This window comes from Protopterus annectens, chromosome 10.part0, assembly GCF_019279795.1.
Source record: "Protopterus annectens isolate FY-2018-M chromosome 10.part0, PAN1.0, whole genome shotgun sequence".
NCBI lineage: Eukaryota > Metazoa > Chordata > Ceratodontiformes > Protopteridae > Protopterus > Protopterus annectens.
Window position 1 is genome coordinate 1,398,423,957 of NC_056744.1, and position 22,331 is coordinate 1,398,446,287.

General features: G+C 41.1%; 1 protein-coding gene across 1 annotated transcript in view; it reads right to left on the minus strand.

Annotated features, from left to right (window-relative positions):
* Positions 1-22,331, minus strand: part of MCOLN3 (mucolipin TRP cation channel 3) — a 1,554,854-nt gene that overhangs the window by 732,097 nt on the left and 800,426 nt on the right. The window contains exon 5 of the mRNA XM_044086032.1: positions 16,367-16,520. Within this exon, the coding sequence (XP_043941967.1) occupies positions 16,367-16,520 (154 nt within the window). The remainder of the gene's footprint in view (positions 1-16,366; positions 16,521-22,331) is intronic.

Sequence of the window (22,331 nt, forward strand, 5' to 3'; positions counted from 1 at the left end):
CACACTAGGTGCAGGGTTTGAGTCTCACAAGAGATAATTGGCTAGGCTTAAAATAGCTCACAAGGGCAGTTAGCTTAGTACTAAACTATGAACCTATGTGTGAAGTTAACAGGCACAGGTGGGAGTCTTTTTAGGGTTGGGAGGGTGGCCTAATGGTTAAGGTGTTTGCCTTACAAACACAAGGTGCAGGGTTTGAATCTCAATGGCTTGCAAGGGCAGTTAGCTTAGTACTAATCTATAAACCTATGAAAGTATGTAAATGGTTTTACCTACTGTTCAAGCACCTCACTTTACAGCTGTCACAGTTCCCTGATATGCCTTTTCTCTTTCAGTATGAGCAGAAAGTACACTTTTGTACCTACCATAAATGTAGATGTTCGAGTGCTAATACAGCTGCAGTCATAACAGATGGGTTCTCCTGCCATCAGGCAGGTCCTCGGTTGGCCGAATTCCAAAGTCTAGGTCCGGCGTCAGTTGTCGTCGCTTCTTCCCTGACGTCAGTGCGACAGGGGTATAAAAGAACCAGCCAACGCCATTTTCTTCAGTTTTTCTTGCCCCAGATGTCAGGTGCCCCCAGAAGGAAGGCAATACATAGATTTGTGAAATAAAGCAATGCAATATAATCAAAATACAGAAGTTGCAAGCAAATACACCATAAATGAATACCCCAATCAGGTTGTATGAGGAGGTGTTAGCCAATAGGCCTGTCCCAAGAGGGAAGGAGGAGGGAAACCTGGACTGCAGCTGTATTAGCACTCGAACATCTACATTTATGGTAGGTACAAAACTGTACTATGTTCATCGTGCATACAGCTGCAGTCATAACAGATGGGTAGAATCCCAAAGCTAAGAAAGGGGTGGTAGGCACTAGGTGGAACTAGGAGGAGCCAGGATGCCCTGCAAGACTGCAGTGGCAAAACCTGCTCTAGTTTTGGAGTATAATGGTAGGTGGTAGTGCTTGGAGAAGGTATGCACAGAACTCCAAGTGGCTGCTTCCAAAATATCTTTGGTAGGAACTCCTCTGAGGAAAGCTGCAGAGGTAGCTGTGGCCCTTGTGGAGTGAGATCTGATGCCTGCAGGTACAGTTTTACCATGAAAAGAGTAACAAAAGCGTATGCAGTGGGCTATCCATTTTGAGATTGTCTGCTTGGAAATTGGCTTCCCTTGAGCTCCTATAGCATAGGACACAAAGAGCTGTTCTGATTTTCTGAAAGGCTTTGTTCTGTCCAAATAATAACGCAGCTGTCTGTGGATGTCCAAGGAATGTAGTAGTCTCTCTCCTTTGTTTTGATGATTAGGGTAAAACGTAGGTAAGTGTATAGCCTGATTCAAAGCTACCCTGGATACCACCTTTGGCATAAAGGACGGGTTGGTTCGTAAGGAAACTCTGTCCTGATGGAAGATGATAAAAGGCTGCACAGCCATGAGGGCTTGTAGTTCCGATACCCTACGAGCTGAGGTGATAGCCAGAAGGAAAGCTGTTTTCCAGGATAAATATTGCAAATCTGTTGAGGCAGCTGGCTCAAAAGGAGGCAAGGTCAGCTTTTCTAGAATGAAATTGAGGTCCCAAGCAGGTATTGGTTGTTTCCTTGGGGGATTTATATTCTTAGCTCCTCTGAGGAACTGTCTTAAGAGGGGGTGAGAGAATAAAGGTGGCTTAGTGTTGTATTAGCTCATCATCCATGATCGACAACATTACTTTTCTATACTCCAAAACAATAACAAAACAAATCCTCAGAAATTCTGGAAAGGTGTCTCCACTCTAATTAATCCCAGTAAACCTGTCACCCCCACCCCAGACCCTAATGCCCCAGATGCCGACTTAGCTACTCAATTCAACTCTTTTTTCATTGATTCTATTTTAAAATTAACCTCTTCTTTCTCTAACAACACTTTCGCCAACTCACCCCCATCCACCCCAAACAACACCCCACCCTGCACTACTACCACTCCCCCTCTCACATCTACTAACTCTGTACCCTCTACCTCTACTCCTACTCTCACTTCCTCCACATCTTCTTCACCCACTAATACCCCCTCTCCACACTCCCCACCATTCACACTAAGACCCATACCCACTTCTACTATACAAAACTCCTTCAGAAACTAAAACCTAGCACTAATGCTCCTGATAACATCCCCTCCTATTTTCTTAGCATATCTGCTGAAGCAACTGCCTACCCCATTAGCATACTAATCAATCGCTCTAGCCAAGAAGGCATAGTTCCCCAAATCTGGAAAAAAGCCTTCATCATACCTTTACATAAGGGTGGTAACAATAACAATGTTAATAACTTTCACCCCATCGCTATCCTCTCTCTCATCGCTAAACTCCTGGAAAAATGTATTCAACTACAACTACTTCCTTATCTCTTAGATAACTACCTGCTAACTCCCACACAACATGGATTCAGACCTAATCACAGCACCATGACAGCACTCCTCTCCTTCCTTGAAACTGTAAATAAAGCCCGGGACTCGGGCCTTATTGTCTCTACCCTTCTACTCGACCTCTCTAAAGCCTTTGATACTATCTCACACAGGCTGCTTCTAACCAAACTTGCAAAACTTAACCTATCTCCCTCATCACTGAACTGGTTCTCCAGCTACTTAACCAATAGATATCAAGCAGTAAAATGGAAAAAGGCAACCTCCTCATTCCTTAATACCCCACCTGGAGTTCCCCAAGGCTCCATATTAGGACCCCTCCTCTTCAACATATTTATAAATGATTTCCATACCGCTATCCCTCTCTCCAATATCATCCAATATGCAGATGATTCTACCATTATCTGCTCTGCCACATCTATCCCCTCCCTCCTAAAACTAACCCAGGATGCTTTTTTAACCACTGAGCAATGGATGAAAAGTAATCACTTGGCACTAAATGCCTCTAAAACCAAGTTAATGATTTTCACCCCTTCTAAAGTCAACTCTATCAATATAAACACCTTCTCTATTACTAGTCAAAATAACATTCCTCTGGAGCTAGTGTCAGAGACCAAACTACTTGGAGTCCAAATTGACAACCAACTAAAATTTAACTCCCATCTACAACTAAATATCAAAAAAACCCATCAAAAAATTGGTATGCTTTATCGGCAAAAGTACTTCCTTACAACTGCCACTAAAATCACTCTTTCCACTTCCTTTCTTATTCCTTCCCTTCTCTATGGAGCCCCTCTTCTAACTAATCTGCAAACATCTTTAAAACACAGCTCTCCTCCTGTTACAACAAAATTGCCAGGTTTGCTACCAGCCAAAAGTCTTCTACCCACCATTGTTCCTCTCTCCAACAACTAAAATGGCTAGAACTACCCAAACATCTCACCTATACTCAACTGTCCCTCGCTCATAAGCTCATTTTCAACCCCTCCCTCTGTCCCTCCCTGTCCACTGTCTTTAAACTGCACCTTCCTGATAGAGTATTAGGGTCCAACAACCAAAATCTACTTGAAATATATAAACCTACTCGTCCCCCACGCAAAAATCTTCTATCACATGGCCTTGCACGCCTCTGGAACTCCCTACCTCCATCCATTCGTACCACCTCTAACCATTTTAATTTCAGAAAATCTCTTCATTCTTACCTAGCATTACAGTGGGAATGCTCCTGCTTCCACCCCATATAACAAACACTAAAATTCACAAGTCCTCCTAACTCTAGCACTCTCATTAAATTTAGGGCATCTGCTAGAATACTGTCTTGAGATTCTGCAAGAATACTGACTCTTAACTTGTACCGAATTCTCATTCTAACTTTGTACACCCCTTATAATGTGTATTTGATACAAGTTTCATTAATTGTCAACTTATTTGTAATGTTTGTTTATAATCTTGATTTCCTGCTTGAATTGTTACAATGTATAATGCATTTGTATTGTTTGTTTTAATATGTATTCCTGCATGAATTGTTACAAATGTATAATCATCTCTAATAACCTAATGTAACATTATTTTGTCTGGAGCTTTTCTCCCCAGGACTCCATTGAAAACGGGTTCATCTTGGCCCAATGGACTATCCTGGTAAACCAACTGCAAATAAATAAAATAAATAAATTCTGCAGAAATGGCTGAGGCATGGATTTTGATGGAGGAGAATGAAAGTCCACTGCTTAGCAACTCAGCTAGATACTGTAATATTTGAGGTAAATTCAGTTTTTCAGGATTCTGGCCCTTTTTCTCATTCCAGGCACAAAACCGTTTCCATTTGGCGGAGTAAGCTTTTCTAGTAGACGGCCTTCTGGCCTCCAAAATGACATCCTGCACCTCCTTGGAGAGTAGGGTCTGTTGTGATGTTAAGGAATCTTCCATGCGGCCAGATTGAGTGTTTTCAGCTGACTGTGAAGAGTTTTGAAGCTGTGCTGAGTCAGAAGAAGAGGCATTAAAGGTAGGGTCCATGGAGGGGAATGCGTCAGGCTCCTCAGGAGTGGGTACCAGTGCTGTCTTGGCCAGTCTGGAGCAATGAGAATCATCTTTGGTCTGTCTGCTCTGGTTTTTAATAGAACTTTGGGCAGCAGAGGAAAAGGTGGAAAGGCATAAATTGTCATTGTTGTCCAACTGAAAGAGACAGCGTCCACTCTCCAGGCCTGTGGATGAAAAGTCCTTGAGCAGAATTTTGTCAATTGGTGATTTTTGTGGGAGGCAAAGAGATCTATGTCTGGCATTCCCCATGCTTGAATTATCTCTGTAAAAACTTGAGGATGCAACTTCCATTCGTGTGGATCTGTCATATTTCTGCTTAGGTTGTCTGCCAGCATGTTTTCCTTGCCTGGCAAGTACTGTGCTTGAAGTTCGATTTGTAGTTCCAGAGCCATGTTCCAAAGTGACATGGCCAGCCTGCACAGAGGGTATGAATGGGTTCCTCCCTGTTTGTTTATGTACCACATTACTGTGGTGTTGTCCGTCCTTATCAATAGTTGACCTGGATGCAGAAGGTCTTTGAAAGCTATAATAGCATTTATTACTGCTAGCATTTCCTTTTGATTGATGTGAAGGTGCTTTTCTTTTTGGGACCATTTGCTCTGAATGCACCGATCTGTCATGTGCGCCCCCCAGGCGTAGTCCAAGGCATCTGTTGTGATGACTTCATTTGCTTGAGGCTTGCAGAATGGGAGACCTGTGTTTGTTTGGCATGCTTGAGCCCACCACAGAAATTCCTTTTGAAGACATGGAATTAGTGGTATTATTGTTTCCAAACTGTGGCTGTGTTGAGACCATAGGTTTTTCAGGTACCATTGAAGTTTCCTCATATGCAGCTTTGCACATGGGATTAGTAGGATGCAAGATGCCATGAATCTCAGAGCCTGCAGGATTTTCCTTGCAGTCAGCCTGGTGAAATTTGCTAGTTTTCTGAAGTATTGAGTTAGTTGCCCCTGCTTCTCTGGTGTGAGGTAGGCCATCTGGGTGTTTGTGTCCAAATTAGCACCCAGGAAAATTATTTTCTGAGAGGGTATTAGCCTTGATTTCTTTTTGTTGACTGTGTATCCCAGAGAATTCAACAACATTATCACAAAAGCCAGATGTTTCAGAAGTATGTGCTTGCTGTCCGCTTGGATCAGGCAGTCGTCCAGATATGGGTATATTTGTATCCCTTGAAGTCTGCAGTAGGCAATTACTGATGCCAGGCATTTTGTGAATACTCTGGGCGCAGTAGATAAGCCAAAGGGCAATGCAGAGAATTGATAATGGGTTGAACCTGCAAGAAATCTGAGGTATCTTCTGCAATTTTGTCTGATTGGGACATGCAGGTATGCCTCCTTGAGGTCCAATGTTACCAGCCAAGACTCCTTGCCCAGCATGGGAAGAAGCTGCTGCAATGTGAACATCTTGAATTTTGGTACGAGTAAAAATGTGTTTAGGATGGATAGGTCCAAAATAGGTCTCCAATCTTTTCCCTTCCTTGGTACCAGGAATAGTCTGGAATAAAAACCTTGACCTTGTTCGTGAGTAGGTACCTCTTGAATAGCTTTCATGTCCATGAGATCTGAAATTTGTCTTTGTGCCTCTGCCCTTTGATTGTGTGGCAGGTTTGGCATGCCTCTCATTTTTGGAAGGGTGTGAAAATGGAATCTGTAGCCTCTGTTTATAATGTCCTCTCCGTGGAGGTTGTACCTGTAGAAAATCTTCACTGTTTGCATTGATTTAGCCTTTTCCTCCATTTTCTTTAATACCTCCTCAGCTTTAACACCAAATAATACATCCTTTTGTAGAGGGGCATCTAGTAATTTAGCTTTGACATGATCTGGTAAGGTTTGCTCCTTGAGCCAGGCATGTCTACGTATGACTGATCCTGTAACAGCAGCTCTACATGAGGCCTCTAGAGCATCAAAACCACATTGTAAGGTATGTTTACCCACTTGTTCTGCACTATGCATCAAATCCTGCAACTCCTTCAAGTCTGGTTGTTCAGGTTGTGACATTTTGCTTCTCAACTGTGATAACAGAAACTGTTGGTACTTTAGCATATGGAACTGGCAGTTTAATGCCCTCATGGTTAAGGTGGCGAGGTGTATACCTTTTTTCCCCACCTTTCTAAGGATCTGGAATCTCTCTCGGAAGGTAATGGATTTTTAGCAGTGGAGGGCTTAATTCCCTTGGGACCCTGTGAGATAGTTTCTGGGTCAGCCGCATGGCTTTTGTATAAAAATTGGTGTGAGTCAGGAACCCGGTAGTACCTGTCAGGCTTGACTGGGGCTGGAGGTAAAGAATTACCTTAAGAATTAGAGTTAAGGCAGGCCTCCGAGTACACATCATCTAGTATGTATAAGACAGGAGGTATAGCCAGAGGCCTGTGCTGAGGTAGCAAGAGAAAATCCCTAAGCCTTTTCTTGGAATCTGAGTACTCCCTTAAGGTATGCAAGGTTTCCCCAAATGAGTAATCCTCTGGGGCGGAGACAGAGGGAATGGACTCCTCTGCATCAGAATCTTCAAAAGGGGAGTAAGAATGTTCCTGTTCATCAGAGTGCTCTAAAATAATGGAGGCCTGGTCAGAGGAGGGGGATTCTTCCTCCACTCTGGGCCTTTTGTCCGGGTTGAGAACCCCTGATAAGAGTAATTAAATCCTCAGCCATTTTAAGCATCTGTTTTTTAGGCATGGGGCCTGGAGAAGGGCCCTGTGTAGCTTGTCTCTTAGAATGCATGGCTGCTTTAGACTTAGTGAAAGCCTTGATGGAAAAAGAAGAGGAAGGTCTGAAGACAGCTTGAGAGGAGGCAGACCTGTCTACATTTTGAGATTCACCACCAAGAGTGGCTTCGGTATCTGTAGTTGGGGTGGGAGCCGAGGAGCCTGCGACCTCGGGCACAGAAGACACCGCCAATGAAGTATTGTCGGTAGGCAGGGGCTGCGTAGGCGCCTCGCTGAGAACCGGACCACCTGTAGTCGGCTTTGGCGTGGTGTCGGTTGAGGCCGCGGACCTCGTATGTCGGTCCTTATCTTTGCGTTTTTTAGACAAAACTGGAGTCGGAGTATCCGACGACATAATATAGTTAAATTTTTTGCCAAAATAGTGCTGGGCAAACTCCGCCCGACGCTTAATGGTGCGTTTGTTGAATGTAGCACAAAAACAACAGACCGAGACGTCGTGGTCTGGGCCTAAGCAAGGAATGCAGAGGGAATGAAAATCCTTATGTGGTATTTGCTTCCCACATGAAATACAATTATTAACTTTGTCTGACATCGGTCTGAGGCAAGAAAAGTTTCCCCAACGGGGTACTTAGCTTTCAAGAAGACTTCGGTTGCAAAATTTTCATAATTTCAGGAGCTGGCTGACCGGCACTTGAGAATTGCTTCTGCTTCGGGCACCGCACGGCAAGAAAGACTGAAGAAAATGGCATTGGCTGGTTCTTTTATACCCCTGTCGCACTGACGTCAGGGAAGAAGCGACGACAACCGACGCCGGACCTAGACTTTGGAATTCAGCCGACCGAGGACCCGCCTGACAGCAGGAGAACCCATCTGTTATGACTGCAGCTGTATGCACGATGAACATCATGATGCAAACTATGCTGTCTCCTGAAGAGGGCAGCAGAGGATTCCAGGGAGCCCTGGAGACTGTTCAATGTCAGGATAGACTTACTTATGACTATTTCACCATTTTGTCTCCTTGTGGCAGGTATGGATGACAGAGTTGTATCAGAGGTACCTCCAGCATATCCTGCCCAACCAAGGTTATGGCTGAGCTTCATGATGGTAATGAGGCTGTAAATGCCTCACTACAGTGGGGTTCTGGCTCATCAGCAACAGGCAATCAACCTGCATTTGCCTGCAGTGGCTCAAATGCATGGTCTGTGTGGAAAGCCTCTTGGAGTAAAGAGCAAATTTGCCTGAATGATCACACCCAACCATCGAATCACAAGGGGAGAGTATGGCCCATGCCACCAGCCACCAGCCATTCTGCTTTATCACATGGCAATGAATCCTTATAATGTCCTTCTGGGTCAGAATGAAGATGACAGCCATTCATACTCCACACTATCCCCAACAATGTGTGCTCTCTTCCTTGTGTCTCTCCTCCCCATCCATTGTCCATCCCTCCCCATCATTGTTTATTCCTCTCTGTCCCTTCACTGTCTCCCCATTCTATGGTATGCATTTCCACCCCTGTTTGCCTGCACTGCTCTGCATTTGTCCATCATATCCTGCTTTTCTACCCTTTTCCGCCTTTCGCCCTTCCCCTCTTCCCTTCTCTCCAAAAAAAGGGAGCTAAATAGCTGAAAAAAAGACTTTCTGCCCCACACCCCTGCAAAGACCTGTATGCTGTCTTTATGTCTATAGGAGGTGACACTCTGCTTGTACTTCACTTTTTCCTACTTTCCTGTACACCTCTTTCTTTCTCTTTTATAATTCTTGCAGGTGCCAAGATACATGGACACCATAGCTATGCAGCTGAAATAATATACGATCAGTTAACTGTATGCAGTGCTTGACACCATCCCACTGAGGGATACAGTAACACACATGGCAGTACATTATTTTGAGACATATCCATCTAAGTTCATATTTGCTCTTTTTATGATACTGAGCTATGTAGTATACTGACACTCTATGGATTCCTTCCTGCATTTCACTCCACATTTTTTTCTGCTTGCACAATTATACTGCATAGCTAGAGCCACCTGTGTAGTTGCTGCATGTTTACCTTATTTACATATCCTGATACACTTAGCTGTCCACAGGCAATGCATGTTTTCAATTGGATATTCACTGCATCCTTATGTTGCCACACAGTGCTGCTTAGTTGTGCAAAACATGCAAAAGTGCTATGCAAAGACATACTCGGCAGCTCTGATCAAAAATCTACCAAAACAGCAGAGGCCACCAAAGCAGACACCCAAACAACCACCACCTCAGAACACAACACCTGCAACACATAGACCTCACAGTCAGAGTGTCAAACAGTCACAGCCCTTAAGGCCAAACACAATGCCAGACACACTAGTCATTGGTGACTCCATAGTCAGACACACTGCACCAGACTGAGTAAGGAGAAGGTCACAGTAAGCTGCCTGTAGCACTCAGGTCTCTCAACAGCAGGTACAACAATGACTCAGTCATTGTCCACCTCCTTGGACTACATGAAAAGAGACATTGAGGAGCTCTCTGATTATGTAGCCCAGGCAGGTATGACCCTGACCTTGTGCAGTATCCTACCTTCACCAAGAATGATGCCACAATACAGAGATAAGATGATCAGCTTTAACAATTGGCTTAAACTCTGGTGTCATTCAAAGGGGATCCAATGTCTGTCTGCCTGGGATGACATGCTGGACAAGCCACGCTGCCAAGGGATGGCTTGCACCTGTCACCCTGGGATTCCGGATATTGGCAAAGGCTCCCTATAGTGCCTTTTTTAGGCAAGGCTCAGATTCTAAACCTACCACCCTAGAACACAAAAAAGGACAAAAACTAAGGGTAATGCTGCTCAATGCCAGAAGTCTAAATCTCAAAATGCACTCGAGGCCCTTCTCAGTATGGAGAACATCAATGTCTGTGCAGTGACAGAAACCTGGTTCAAGGCTCCTGAGAGCACCCCAGCACTATCAGGTTTTACCTCTTATCATGCGTTCCGCCCCAAAATCCGGACAATACCAAGAAAGGAGGGGGTATCCATATTCATCAAAGACACCCACACCTCAAGACTGGTGGCAATGCATCGGAGACCATCCAGGTGCAATTAACCATAGGCAAGACTGCTCTGCAAATTGTAGCATGTTACAGGCCACCCTCACAAACTCAGGAACCTCACATGGCCTTCCTGAAAACACTAGAGGGATAAATGTATCACCAAACACCATCATACTAGGTGACTTCAATTACCCTAATATAGACTGGGAACACTACTCAAGCCCAAACACCCTAGCCCAAAAGTTCCTGGAATTCATAAACTCAAATGCCATGGAACAACTAGTCACCATCCCACAAGAGGAGAAAACATACTTGATCTCATCATCACGAACATGGGAGCACAATGTTCAACACCGAAGTATACCCCTCACTGGTGAGATCAGATCACAACTAATCTCGCTGGAGGTCCTCATCCCACCCCCACCTGAAATAAAAAGACCACAGTAAAGAACTTCGTACTTCTAAAGACTAGTGTGGTCTCCTTTAAAGCCCCCCCGGAAAACAGTACTCAAGCCGCTGAATCACTTACAAATGCCTTCTACCAGCACCTGCAGGACTGCATGGATAAGGCAATCCCAAGCAAAACAAAGACTCTTTGTACCAAAGGCAAGCGTCCACTCTGGTGGACCCCAGCCATAAACAAACTCTACAACAAAAGGAGGAAGCTACTACAAGATAGAGCAAAATCCTTAAAAGGTAAGACACCCTTGATCACTATAAGTAAAAACTAAGAGCTCTCATAAAATCATCCAAAGCAAATTTTGAGAGAAAAATAGCTAAAGACTCAAAAGACAATCATAAGGCCTTCTTTAGCTATGTTAGAAACCTGGGAGGAAACTCCCAGATATGCTCAGAACTAGTTCAAAATGATGTGAAGATTACTGATCCTACAGACATTGCCAACATACTGGCTGACAGGTTCAGTGCAAACTTATCCCCTCCCCCAAGAGATATCTATACCAAGCATTGCAGCCCCAAACATCTCCAACGCCCAAGTGAGAACTGCTCTCTCCAAAGCAAAACACAGCATCCATGGGACCTGATGGTGTCCCCGGCTGTGTGCTCAACTCAACGAGGAATTAAACCCACAGCTAGGACAGCTGTTTAATCATAGTCTTACCTCTGGAGTGGCACTGCAACTGTGGTCCCACTTCACAAAGGCGGTGCCTCCACCGACCCTGGAAATTACCGCCCATTAGCTTGACAAGCCTTATCTGCAAAGCCATGGAGAGGATCATAATGGACCTCATAAATAAAGACATAGGAATTTGCAGACTTTGGATCCATCCCAGTTTGGCTTTGTCAAAGGCAGATCATGCCTTCTAAACTTGGTTGACTTTTTGAAACAGTCACCAAAGCCATTGATGAGGAAAGGCAGTCCATACAGCCTACCTCATCTCTGGTAGGCCTTGATACAATAGTATCATTGAAAAACTCATCAGCTTAAATGTTAACCCATACATCACAAGATGGGTTGCAAACTGGCTGAGTGACAGAACCCACAGGGTCAGAGTTGCTGGCGCCATGTCAGACTCAAAGCCTGTCACAAGTGGTGTACCACAGGGCTCAGTCCTGGGCCCACTCTTGTTTGGCATCTACTTTTCCAGTACAAGCAAACACAGGAGGGTTATGGCTGACAAAGTTTGCAGATGACTGCAAACTAAACATCTGACACAGATATCCTTCAGAAGGGTCTCACAGAAGCGGATAACTGGTGCCAGAGCCATGGCCTAAAGTTAAATGCCAAAATGCATAGTCATACCCTAGCTACCAAATAGGTGGCAATCCACTGAGTACAGAAGAAGTTATCAGGGACCTGGGGACCCAGGTTGATAGTAGTCTGTCATTCGACACCCATGTAGCGAAGACCTTCTACATTGCCCACCTTATCATGAAGGGATTCTCATCTAGATCAAGGGAGGTCATAGTCTCCCTATACTCATCACTCATCAGACCAATGATTGAGTACAATGCCCCATTCGAATGTATCTGACCCGACACTTGCAGCAGCTGGAGAGGCCACAAAGTTCCTCACCAAAAGGATAAAGGTTCTCAAACATCTGTCCTACTGAAAGAACTCCAGCTCTATTCAGTCGCTACTGCCTGCTCAGAGGTGACCTTTGCCTAACATACAAGGCCATGTCAAACCCAGATTTGATGAATATGCTTCACCTCAAAAATCTAGATCAGAGCCACAAGGGCGGAGACTTAAACCGCTGGAGGGATAGATTCATCACCCAAAGACTCCCTATGCTGTGGAATAAAATCCCGGTATATGTGAGGCAGAGCATTGTTCAAGAGAAATCTTGACCAATGGATGGGAGATCGCAGATATACCCCAGGGATTACCTCAGTGTCACTGCTCAACAGAGGCACAGCAAAATAATGGGTATAGTTCCCCATACTAAAGGGGTAAACTATGGGCTAGGCTTGTAAATGCCCTCGGGCAGATAGCCTAGTATGAACCTATGAACCTATGAACCTATGCATCTCTACGTGAATGCAAAATACTTTTAGCCAAAATACAATTACTGTTAACAAGAAAAAATGAAGGGGTCTGAGTTGACAGTGAAGTATGTGAACTCTTGCAAAGCCAGTGCTCACAATTCTGATTTTCAGCTGTTCAGTGTGAAGTTTATTTTGGTGAGGATAGTGATGAAGGTCATAGTCCAGAGTAGGAGAGTTTATTTGCCATAAGCAATAAAAGCTGAACACCTCAAATTTACATTTATATCAGTGGTCCAGTTTGTACAGCCATGACAGTAATATGTGTTGGTAGTAAAGGTCAATTTGGCAACCATTATCAAGTATGAAAATGTACTGCCAGTAGGATCACTGCAAGGAAACTCTCCCTACCTAAGGTGCAGAACAGCTTACTTTAATAGCTACAGGTGGACAAGGCCCATGCATGATGGCATGAGTAGTTTTATACCCCAAATGCAAAAGCAGCATTTAAATTCAGCTTGAACTCAAAGTCTGTATGTATGCATTTGTGGAATGGAATCGGTTTTGTTTTTAGAATCAGAAGATGGACTAATGTATTTGTTGGATTAGTGCCCACCAAACAAAGGGGTCTGTATTTGGATGTGAATGGAAACTACTGTGGATGGACAAGGATTTGTTCTCAATTATTACAAAAAACTGCATTGGCAGTTTACTGTTTCCACTATTACAAGGACTTTTTTGTCAGCATGGTTCACTGACTAGGATAAGAATGCTATGATTCCCATTCTTACCAGTGCAAAACATTTATTTTTTTTCTTTATTACATGCAGCAATGTACCCTACGTTGAGGTTCTTATCACTAAAATTGCAGTGATTGAGGGCTGACTGGATGTGGTACACAGCTATCAAGCACAAGTGAGTTGTGAAGCTGGCACTGGTGAAGTACAGCTATATAAGAAAATGGCAACAATTTAAACTGGACAACTCTGAGTGTCTTGCATACATATGAAGCATAAAAAGACAATAGCAATATCTGATGGAGACCCATATGGAACTTCACTGTGTTTTAGGAATAGCAAGCAAACATCAACCCTCTTTTTTCCCATTTTCTACATGAAGTTGCAGTGTTGCATCAACTGTCATCATCACTCTTGTTTCAATGCCACTCTCCTACCTTCTTCTGACTGTCACAGGTCTTCTCTTACATAATCCATCCATCTCTTTGCTGGATGTCCTCATTTCCTCTTGCCTTCTTCTTATCTTTCCCAAATCTTCTTTACCAAATTGTGACAAAACCACCGTAATCTGCTCTCTTTGACCTTTTCTGAACTTGAAGCTACTTGGGCTTCTGCTCTGATGTCCTTATTTCTCCATCTGCCCGCAGTATGCATCCTACCAACTGTCTTAAGCAGTTCATCTCTATCACTTCTAGTGTCCTTAATTGCTCTGCTCTGCAGCATACAAAAGTACTGGTTGCATCATTATTTTGTACACCTGACATTATAGCTTCTTTGGCATCCTTCTGTCACACACTATAATCACACTCTGTGCCAATTTGCTGCAGCAACTCTGACTCTAACTTTGACCTCCTCATACAGACCACCCCTCCCAGAAGCTGTTTAGCTGTTCCACTTTTTCCCCTCTATCAACATTTTTAGCTTCTTCTGATTCCATTTGCTGCCATCCCATATGCCTTACTTTTGGCATTGCATTCCCCTATCAGTTTCAGAATTTCTTGTTTAGAGTCTGCTGGTAATGCCACATTATTTGCATACAGCAGCTTTCTTGATCTGTCCACTCCAGCTTGTTTGCTAATGTAGTCCATCATCAATAAAAACAGCAGTGGGTTCAGAGATGAACCCTGATGCACACCACCTCTCACTGGGAACTCTGAACACTGTTCATACTTATGCGATTGGGTTCTTGTACACAGCCTGCATTAATTCTACCAATATTTCTGAGACTGAACCATCACAGGACAGCCCAAATCAGCATCCTTGGGACTTTGTCATATGCTTTCTTCAGGTCATTCCTCTTCTCTAACTTTCTCTTAACTACCTGTCGCACTGCAAACACTGGGCTGGTTGTGCAGCATTCTGAATCTAGACTGCTCATCTCTCATCTTACTTTCTACTACTCCGCATATGTGTTAATCAGTCACCATCTCCAGTACTTTCATACAGTGTGACTGCCCAGAGTGTTAGACATATATTGAAAATATCAAAAATATAAGTGTCAGAATGGATTTTCTCTAGTAGATTTATTTCAGGCATTACAACTGACAAGGTGGATTTCTGTATTCAGACCAGATACATGTTTACAGCAAATGTATGCTGCATGCCTGATAAGGCTTACAGTACTTCCTTTTTATGGAACAAATCAATGTTATAGAATGTTGTTTGCCTTAGTGAAATGGTTAGATAGTTTGGCCTTATTTTGCTACATGTTTTGGTTTGAGTACAGCTTTGTTTGTGACCGCACGAGTGAAGTCATGAGAAAGTGTTCAGTATGTGAAAATATGCTGCCCAGCAGTCTCTGAATAATAACTGCAGATTTCAACTGTCAATCAAATATGTGAATTATAACTGATAAGAATATTCTACAACCTGTCTGTTCATTCTCATGTGAATAAAGCTTGTCACTGTTCTGTCATGTTGTTTAATCTAGGTGAGTTGTAAAGTGTTTTTCTTTTAACTGCTTGTGTCTCAGTGAATTTACTGAAGATGTAAAGTAATGAGGAACTTAACATAGATGTGAATGTCCCCTCTGTTCTTGTACAATGACATTGGACTGGTTATACTCTATTTATCTGGTATGCCTTTATCTCCATACTGCTATCAGTATCCTACTGAGCTATTTCTCCCCTAACTCACACAACACCTTAATCACATCTACCATGACCTCAGATGAGGCTGTTGCTTTCCCTGACTTCATTTTCCTTAGTACTGTTCTTACTTCCTCTAGGGTGGTTTCTTCTTCCTTTTTCACTGTAGGCTGTGTTTGGGGCAGTGCAGCTTCTGTGGGATTTGCTCCATTCAGAAGCTGCTGGAAGTACTCCTTCCATCTGTCTTTGGTGTCAAATGTACTGGTGAGCAGGTTGTTGCTAGTATCCCTTATGAAGGGTGTCTGATGACTGTTTTCTTTAACTTTCTGTCTTTGTCTTGAAACCTGACAGAGTTAATTTCTGCCATCTGTTGAGTCATTTTCCAGAAGTAGGGAGTGTGCCTCTGATGCCTTTCTCTTTGCTACTATGACTGTTCTCTTGGCCTGTCTGTAAGCCAACCAGTACTCCGTCTTTGCCTGATCCATCTTTTCCATCTTCCACTTTTGTCTGTACTCCTTATTTCTTCTTGGACTTTCTTATTTCATTACCAAATTTCCTTGCACATCTTTTTCCACATCTGGATTGGCTGCATATCTCTTATATAATCCTCAATCATGTTGTTTTAACATATTGCCATTATTAAACTACACCTATTTCTTCTTCTTCTTGAGGTGCTAGAGCCCTGAGTATTTCCTTGAACTCTTACACTTTTGCTCCAGTCAACTCCCACGTCTTCATGCTGGTATTTGTTGACAGCCTTCTATGACCACTGCTTTCAGATGATAGTGGCTATCAGTAGTTGATGCTGTGAGCTAACTGTTTTGGTAGCAAGATAGCAAGGAAAAACTTGAAATTAATTTACAGAATTTACACACTTGAAGCTACCGCACCAAATAACCTGTGAACAGACAGATTTACTCAATTCAGACCAAACACAATGCCATAACGATTGAAAAGAAAAGTAGCATTACCAGTTACGATATGTGGGTCAATGTCAAATGTATCATTTCCTGGGTAGATGCTTCCTTTCTTATAAAACTGCTGGCACACTGTCATGGCTGTCATGTCTGAGCCTTTCCTTTCATAATCATGGTTCCCAACAGATAAATTATGAAGCTGCAGGTACTATAAAATTAGAAGACATGGATTAGTTTTAATTATAATATATTATCATTAATATATCGGCTAAACTTTCTAAACTTGGCTTTAAATTTTCATCATCACAAACTATCAGACTTTTTAAAATGCAGACGTTTTCAGTTCAGCCCAGATTAATCATTCTGTAGTGTTACATATATTTTTATGATATATTTTCATATATACTGCATTAAAAAGCTAAATGCCTTTTCAATTTGTGGACATTTGACAGGGCCTAAATCAATACTTAACTGAGGATTTCCAAAAAGACAGAGTATGACATAACAAAACTTACAGCATACTATTCTTTAGACAACATTCTAAGTGGTTTTCATACTACTGAAGGTACAACAGTGTCCACTTGCAAACAATTGGACTTGCGTGCTACTCGCTGATTTTCCACAGCAAACACCCTATTTGAAGATGAGGCTGCAATTAACTGCATTTGGTACTAAAACAATGTGGACTACGCAGTCATGTCCTCAAAACTGAAGCCATATTTTTGGATACTCCAGTCAAAAGATGTGCCAAGCTGTCAACTAAAACTGAATTAGTGGTGAGCTGATTCAGATGAAAAACTCAGGAAACCCAAACATTTGCTCTTACATGTATGTGTGTTTGTGTGTGTAAATATCTATATCTATCTATCTATCTATCTATATACATAGACCCACACACACGCACACACACTTGTACCTATACATACATATGTCTAAGTATTTATATGTGTATGTATGGGTACACACACACACACACACACACACACACACACACACACATATAAACTTCACAATACTGACGTTTAGAAGACTGAACGTTTGAAATGCTGACAGTCCAAGCTGAGTGGAACAGGAAAGCCTCTCATTATCGCATTGCAGTGCGATCTTGGAGTTGGTATACTTAATTGGCAGGGGGTTTGGGGGGGCACAGGGGGGCATCAACATGTGATTTGGAATTAAGCAGTTGTTTTTGAATTTAGAAATTTCTACTGAATATTCATGTTGGTGCTATAGTTACTGTAATGAATATTCAGTGGGATTTTGTTTGGGTTTTCGGGTATTGGTTGGTGGGCAGTGCCTTGAAAATTACTAGTTTCTGCTGTTTGTAATTCTTTATAGATAATATATGTAACCATATTTTAGAAATATTTTCTTACCTTTCTGCGATGTTTTCATGGTGTAAATTTGTCTAAGTATGATAGCAGCTTCTTACAATTAGTACGGAATCTTGGCTTTAGTACCACGTATGTTAATTTAAAGATACAGCAGACTGTTTTTACAGGATGCTTTACCAGTTAAGTCAAAATATGCCATAGCAATACAGTAGGTCTTATAAACGTTCGATTGAGTGAATGTTGACTAACTGATCTATCGGGATTTTGATTTGTTGGTGTTCTGGTGTTGGTTTTCTGGAAGTTGGTGGTATGGTACTTCGGTGTTGTGAAGTACACTCATACATACATAGATATATGTGTGTGTGTGTGTGTGTGTGTGTGTGTGTGTGTGTGTGTGTGTGTGTGTGTGTGTGTGTATATATATATATATATATATATATATATATATATATATATATATATATATATAAATATGGGTCTAGGACTATTCACTGAAAGCACATTTCACTGAAAGCCAAATGACTGTGCATAAATCACTGAAAGCACAGTTCACTGAAAACACAATTCACTGAAACACATTTCACTGAAAGTTATTTATGGTCTTTTCCCCATTGTAGTGCAACCCTAGAGTTAGTATATATAGTAAGGGGGGGCACCCCCACACATTGGGGGGTGTGGGGGGCATATCCCCCCCACATAGTTTGAATATACATTAAGTTTAGAAAAGAGTAATCCATTGAAATTGCAAGTATCCATGTGCATAGTTCAAAATATACTTACTATATATTCTAACTCCAGGGTCGCACTACAGTGGGGTAAAGGCCATATATAACTTTCAGTCAAATGTGTTTCATATAAATATATATATATATATATATATATATATATATATATATATATCTAGGACTATTGAACCAAAGTTCAATAGTCCGAATCCACAATCACCGACCACACTTTAACGAAAGCGCTTTCACCGAAAAAGCGCTTTTGTTAAAGTGCGTAAAAAAAACCCAATAAATCTACTTTTATGAAGGCGAGCAAGCCCCCGTGCACCCCTCACACCCCCCACTTTAATATTCTCATTCCGAGATCGCACTACAGTGAGGAAAAAGGGAATATTCCCTTATCTGCACCGTTTGTGCTTTGATGAGAAGTTCCTTCAGGGATCAGTACCAATCCCATATATATATATAGTATATATATATATATATATATATATATATATATATATATATATATATATATATATATATATATATATATATATATATATATATATATATATATATATATATATATATATATAGTATATATATATATATATATATATATATATATATATATATATATATATATACATATACAGATAGATATATGTATATAAATACATATACATATATATATATATATATATATATATATATATATATATATATATATATATATATATATATATGGGTCTAGGACACATGCTCGAATAGCATATGTCCGAATCACAAAACATGGAACACACATACACAAAAGCGCTTAACATCGAAAAGCACTTCTGTGTATGTGTTGTTCAAAAAAAAAAAAAAAAAATCTACTTGCCCACCACACACCCCCTACTTTATTATTCTCATTCAGAGATCGCACTACAGTGGGGAAAAGGGAATTTTCCCTTACCCGCACTACAGTCCGATCTACGAAACAGGCACACATACACGGAAGCGTTTGTCGATGTTAAGCGCTTTCGTATATGTGTGTTCGATGTTTTGTGATTTGGACATGCTAGTCGAGCATGTGTCCAGATCCCATATATATATATATATATATATATATATATATATGTATATATATATATATATATATATATATATACATATATATATATATATATATATATATATATATATATATATATATATACATATATATATATATATATATATATATATATACATATAGGCCACAGGGAAAACTGATACCTGTGGGCAACAAAGCTGATGGCTAAAAATCCTAAAAAGTCAGGAAAAAAGATCCATGCACTGTAGACAAGCTCAGTTGAGAGTTCAGAGTAATCAAGCACTTATAACTTGTTTAATAATCAAAACTTCTTTATTGAAAAACCAACAGATGAGCACTTTCACCCTTAAAAGAGCTTTGTTAAATCAGTTTTCTGCAGAGGGGACTGAAACTAACTCTTGGTCTCAGGATTCCTGTTATACACTTGTTGTATGTCCTTGGCTGCCTCCATCTGGTGTTCTTTTGCAATAGGCATTCCTATTTTCAGCTTATTCTGTAAGTTGGTATTAACAGTCTATGTTGTTGTTGTCTTTCGGCTTTTCCTGGTTAGGGGTCGCCACAGCGGAACTCCAGTCCACTAATGATTGGCAGTGGATTTTCACAAACGCCGAGGTGCCAGCTTGAAGTTCAACCTTCAACGAAGGCACTCCCATTTACGCATGTCTTTCGAACGCTCATCCAACCGCGGGGAGGACATGCAGATTCCACACAGAAGCCACTCCCCGCACTCCAACCGAAAATCGAATGGGAGAACCTCTTGCTGTGAGGCAACAACGCTACCGCTGCACCACCGTGGAATATAACAGTCTATAATCCTTTTAAATGGGGGTTTTGTCTTCTTCTTAATTTTTTTCTCACAAAATGTAATAGTCTCTTATCGTATTTGCTTTATAATAATTCAAAAGGGCTAAACCTTGTTGAAGCTTGTGGTACTGTTCTACTGGCATAGGAGAGGTATGATACTGATTGCTCCCAGTTTTTACCATGTTCCTCAATATTAAAATGTTCCACCAGACCACCTTTTTGGTAATGGTACACTTGTATTTTAGTTGGTGCATTACTTTTGACATAAATGGAGATGCCTGGTCAGTGAGTATTTCCTTAGATATCACTTCTGTGGAAAATACTAACACTAGCTCCTTAGCTACAGTCTTCCCATCTGCCTTATGTGGAAGAAAAGCCTAGGAATACAACTGAAATATACTGAAACTCACTAATAAACTTTATTAAAGGGTCAACAATATCCATCGCTATTCATTCAAATGGGAAGTCAGTAATAGTATAAATGTAAAACAGAGCACGACCACCACAGAATAATTAATAGAATCCAGTATTTATTATGACAAGTGCTTTCACGTGCACGCTTCTTCAGATCTCAATGCATATACTAAAAAACAACTCTTAAATACCTTGCTCAATTAAAGCCAATTAACAAATTAAGCAATTGAACAATCAAGTATCAGTAAAAACGTAAAAACACTGATTCTAAAATACTATCATTAAGACAGAAATGAAGCTGCCAACAAATACATATTAGCTTCACATAACTTAATACAAACATTTAATATATCAGCAAAATTCATAAAATGTCTATTATATAAAACATCTAACCTATATAAATTTAAACAACATTAATTAAATCAACTATAAATAAATAGAACATGATTGCTGACAACTATATAAATATATGTTTCATACCCATATAAAAGTACTATGGAGTATCTATATATATAAATTGTATTTAATGGAGGATATTAATGCTAGTAGTGGATATGCATCTCATATGCATCTATTGCATAAAGTCTCTCTTTAGTTGAGATTTCTGCTTCATACTGACAAAAATTGTTTAATATTCTTGCCAGATAGTTTTTCTCCTCGGAGCTGTAACCGACTCATCTAGCACCTGGTAACGTTCCTTGATCTGGCACAAAAAAAGGTCTAAAACCAAAAAACAACCAAAGCAAAACAACAACAAAAAAATTTCTGCTCCCCATGCCCCTCAATCTGAACACTATGTTTGACGATCTGGTACTGCTTTACACTGACAAAAATGGTTTAATACTCTTGCCAGATTGTTTTTCTCCTCGGAGCTGTAACTGGCTCATCTAGCACCTGGTACTGTTCCTTGATCTGGCACAAAAAAAGGTCTAAAACCAAAAAACAACCAAAGCAAAACAACAACAACAAAAAAAATGTCTGCTCCCCAAGCCCCCAGTCTGGACACTATGTTTGACGATAAGCAGCAAATCAGGTCCATATCTGTATTCATCAACTCATAAGTTAAGGAGAAACATAAAGTCAAACTGCAGGAGCAAAACAATGACTAAAAGGCTAAAGGGAAACTCTTCTGGTTATAAAAACTGAAAAAAACTACCTGCTCAGTTTGTAGCAATGCCACACACAAAGCACTGAAGCACATCAGTCTTGATCACAAAATCAGAAAAGCAGTGCAGGCATTCATGTCTGTACTGGCATTCAGAAATACATTTATGGCAATGAATGTCAGTACTGCTCTACTCATTGACTAGTATCTCCCAGTCATGCCCAGTAACATTGCATTTGGGGTAACTACCCCCTGCAAACCACCATAGATGCACCTCTGCTTCTCCATCCCACTCCTTTACTACACTAGTAAATTCTTGTTTATCGTTTCCTTTTCAACATATACCAGTTGCTTAAAGTCCTCTACTTCTAGGACCTTTTGTTTGTTTGCCAGAAAGTTTAGAATTCTGCTCAAGTTGTATACTATTCAAACTTCCTAAATTCATTTCTTCAGTATGAACCCTTTAGTAAGAGAGACTCCTTTTCTATAGCTCCCTTGGTTCATGCTCTTTCCTGCTTTGTGCTGTTTTCAGTCTGAAAAGTTTTACTGTGTAACTCCCCTCCCTCTACTAGCTCTG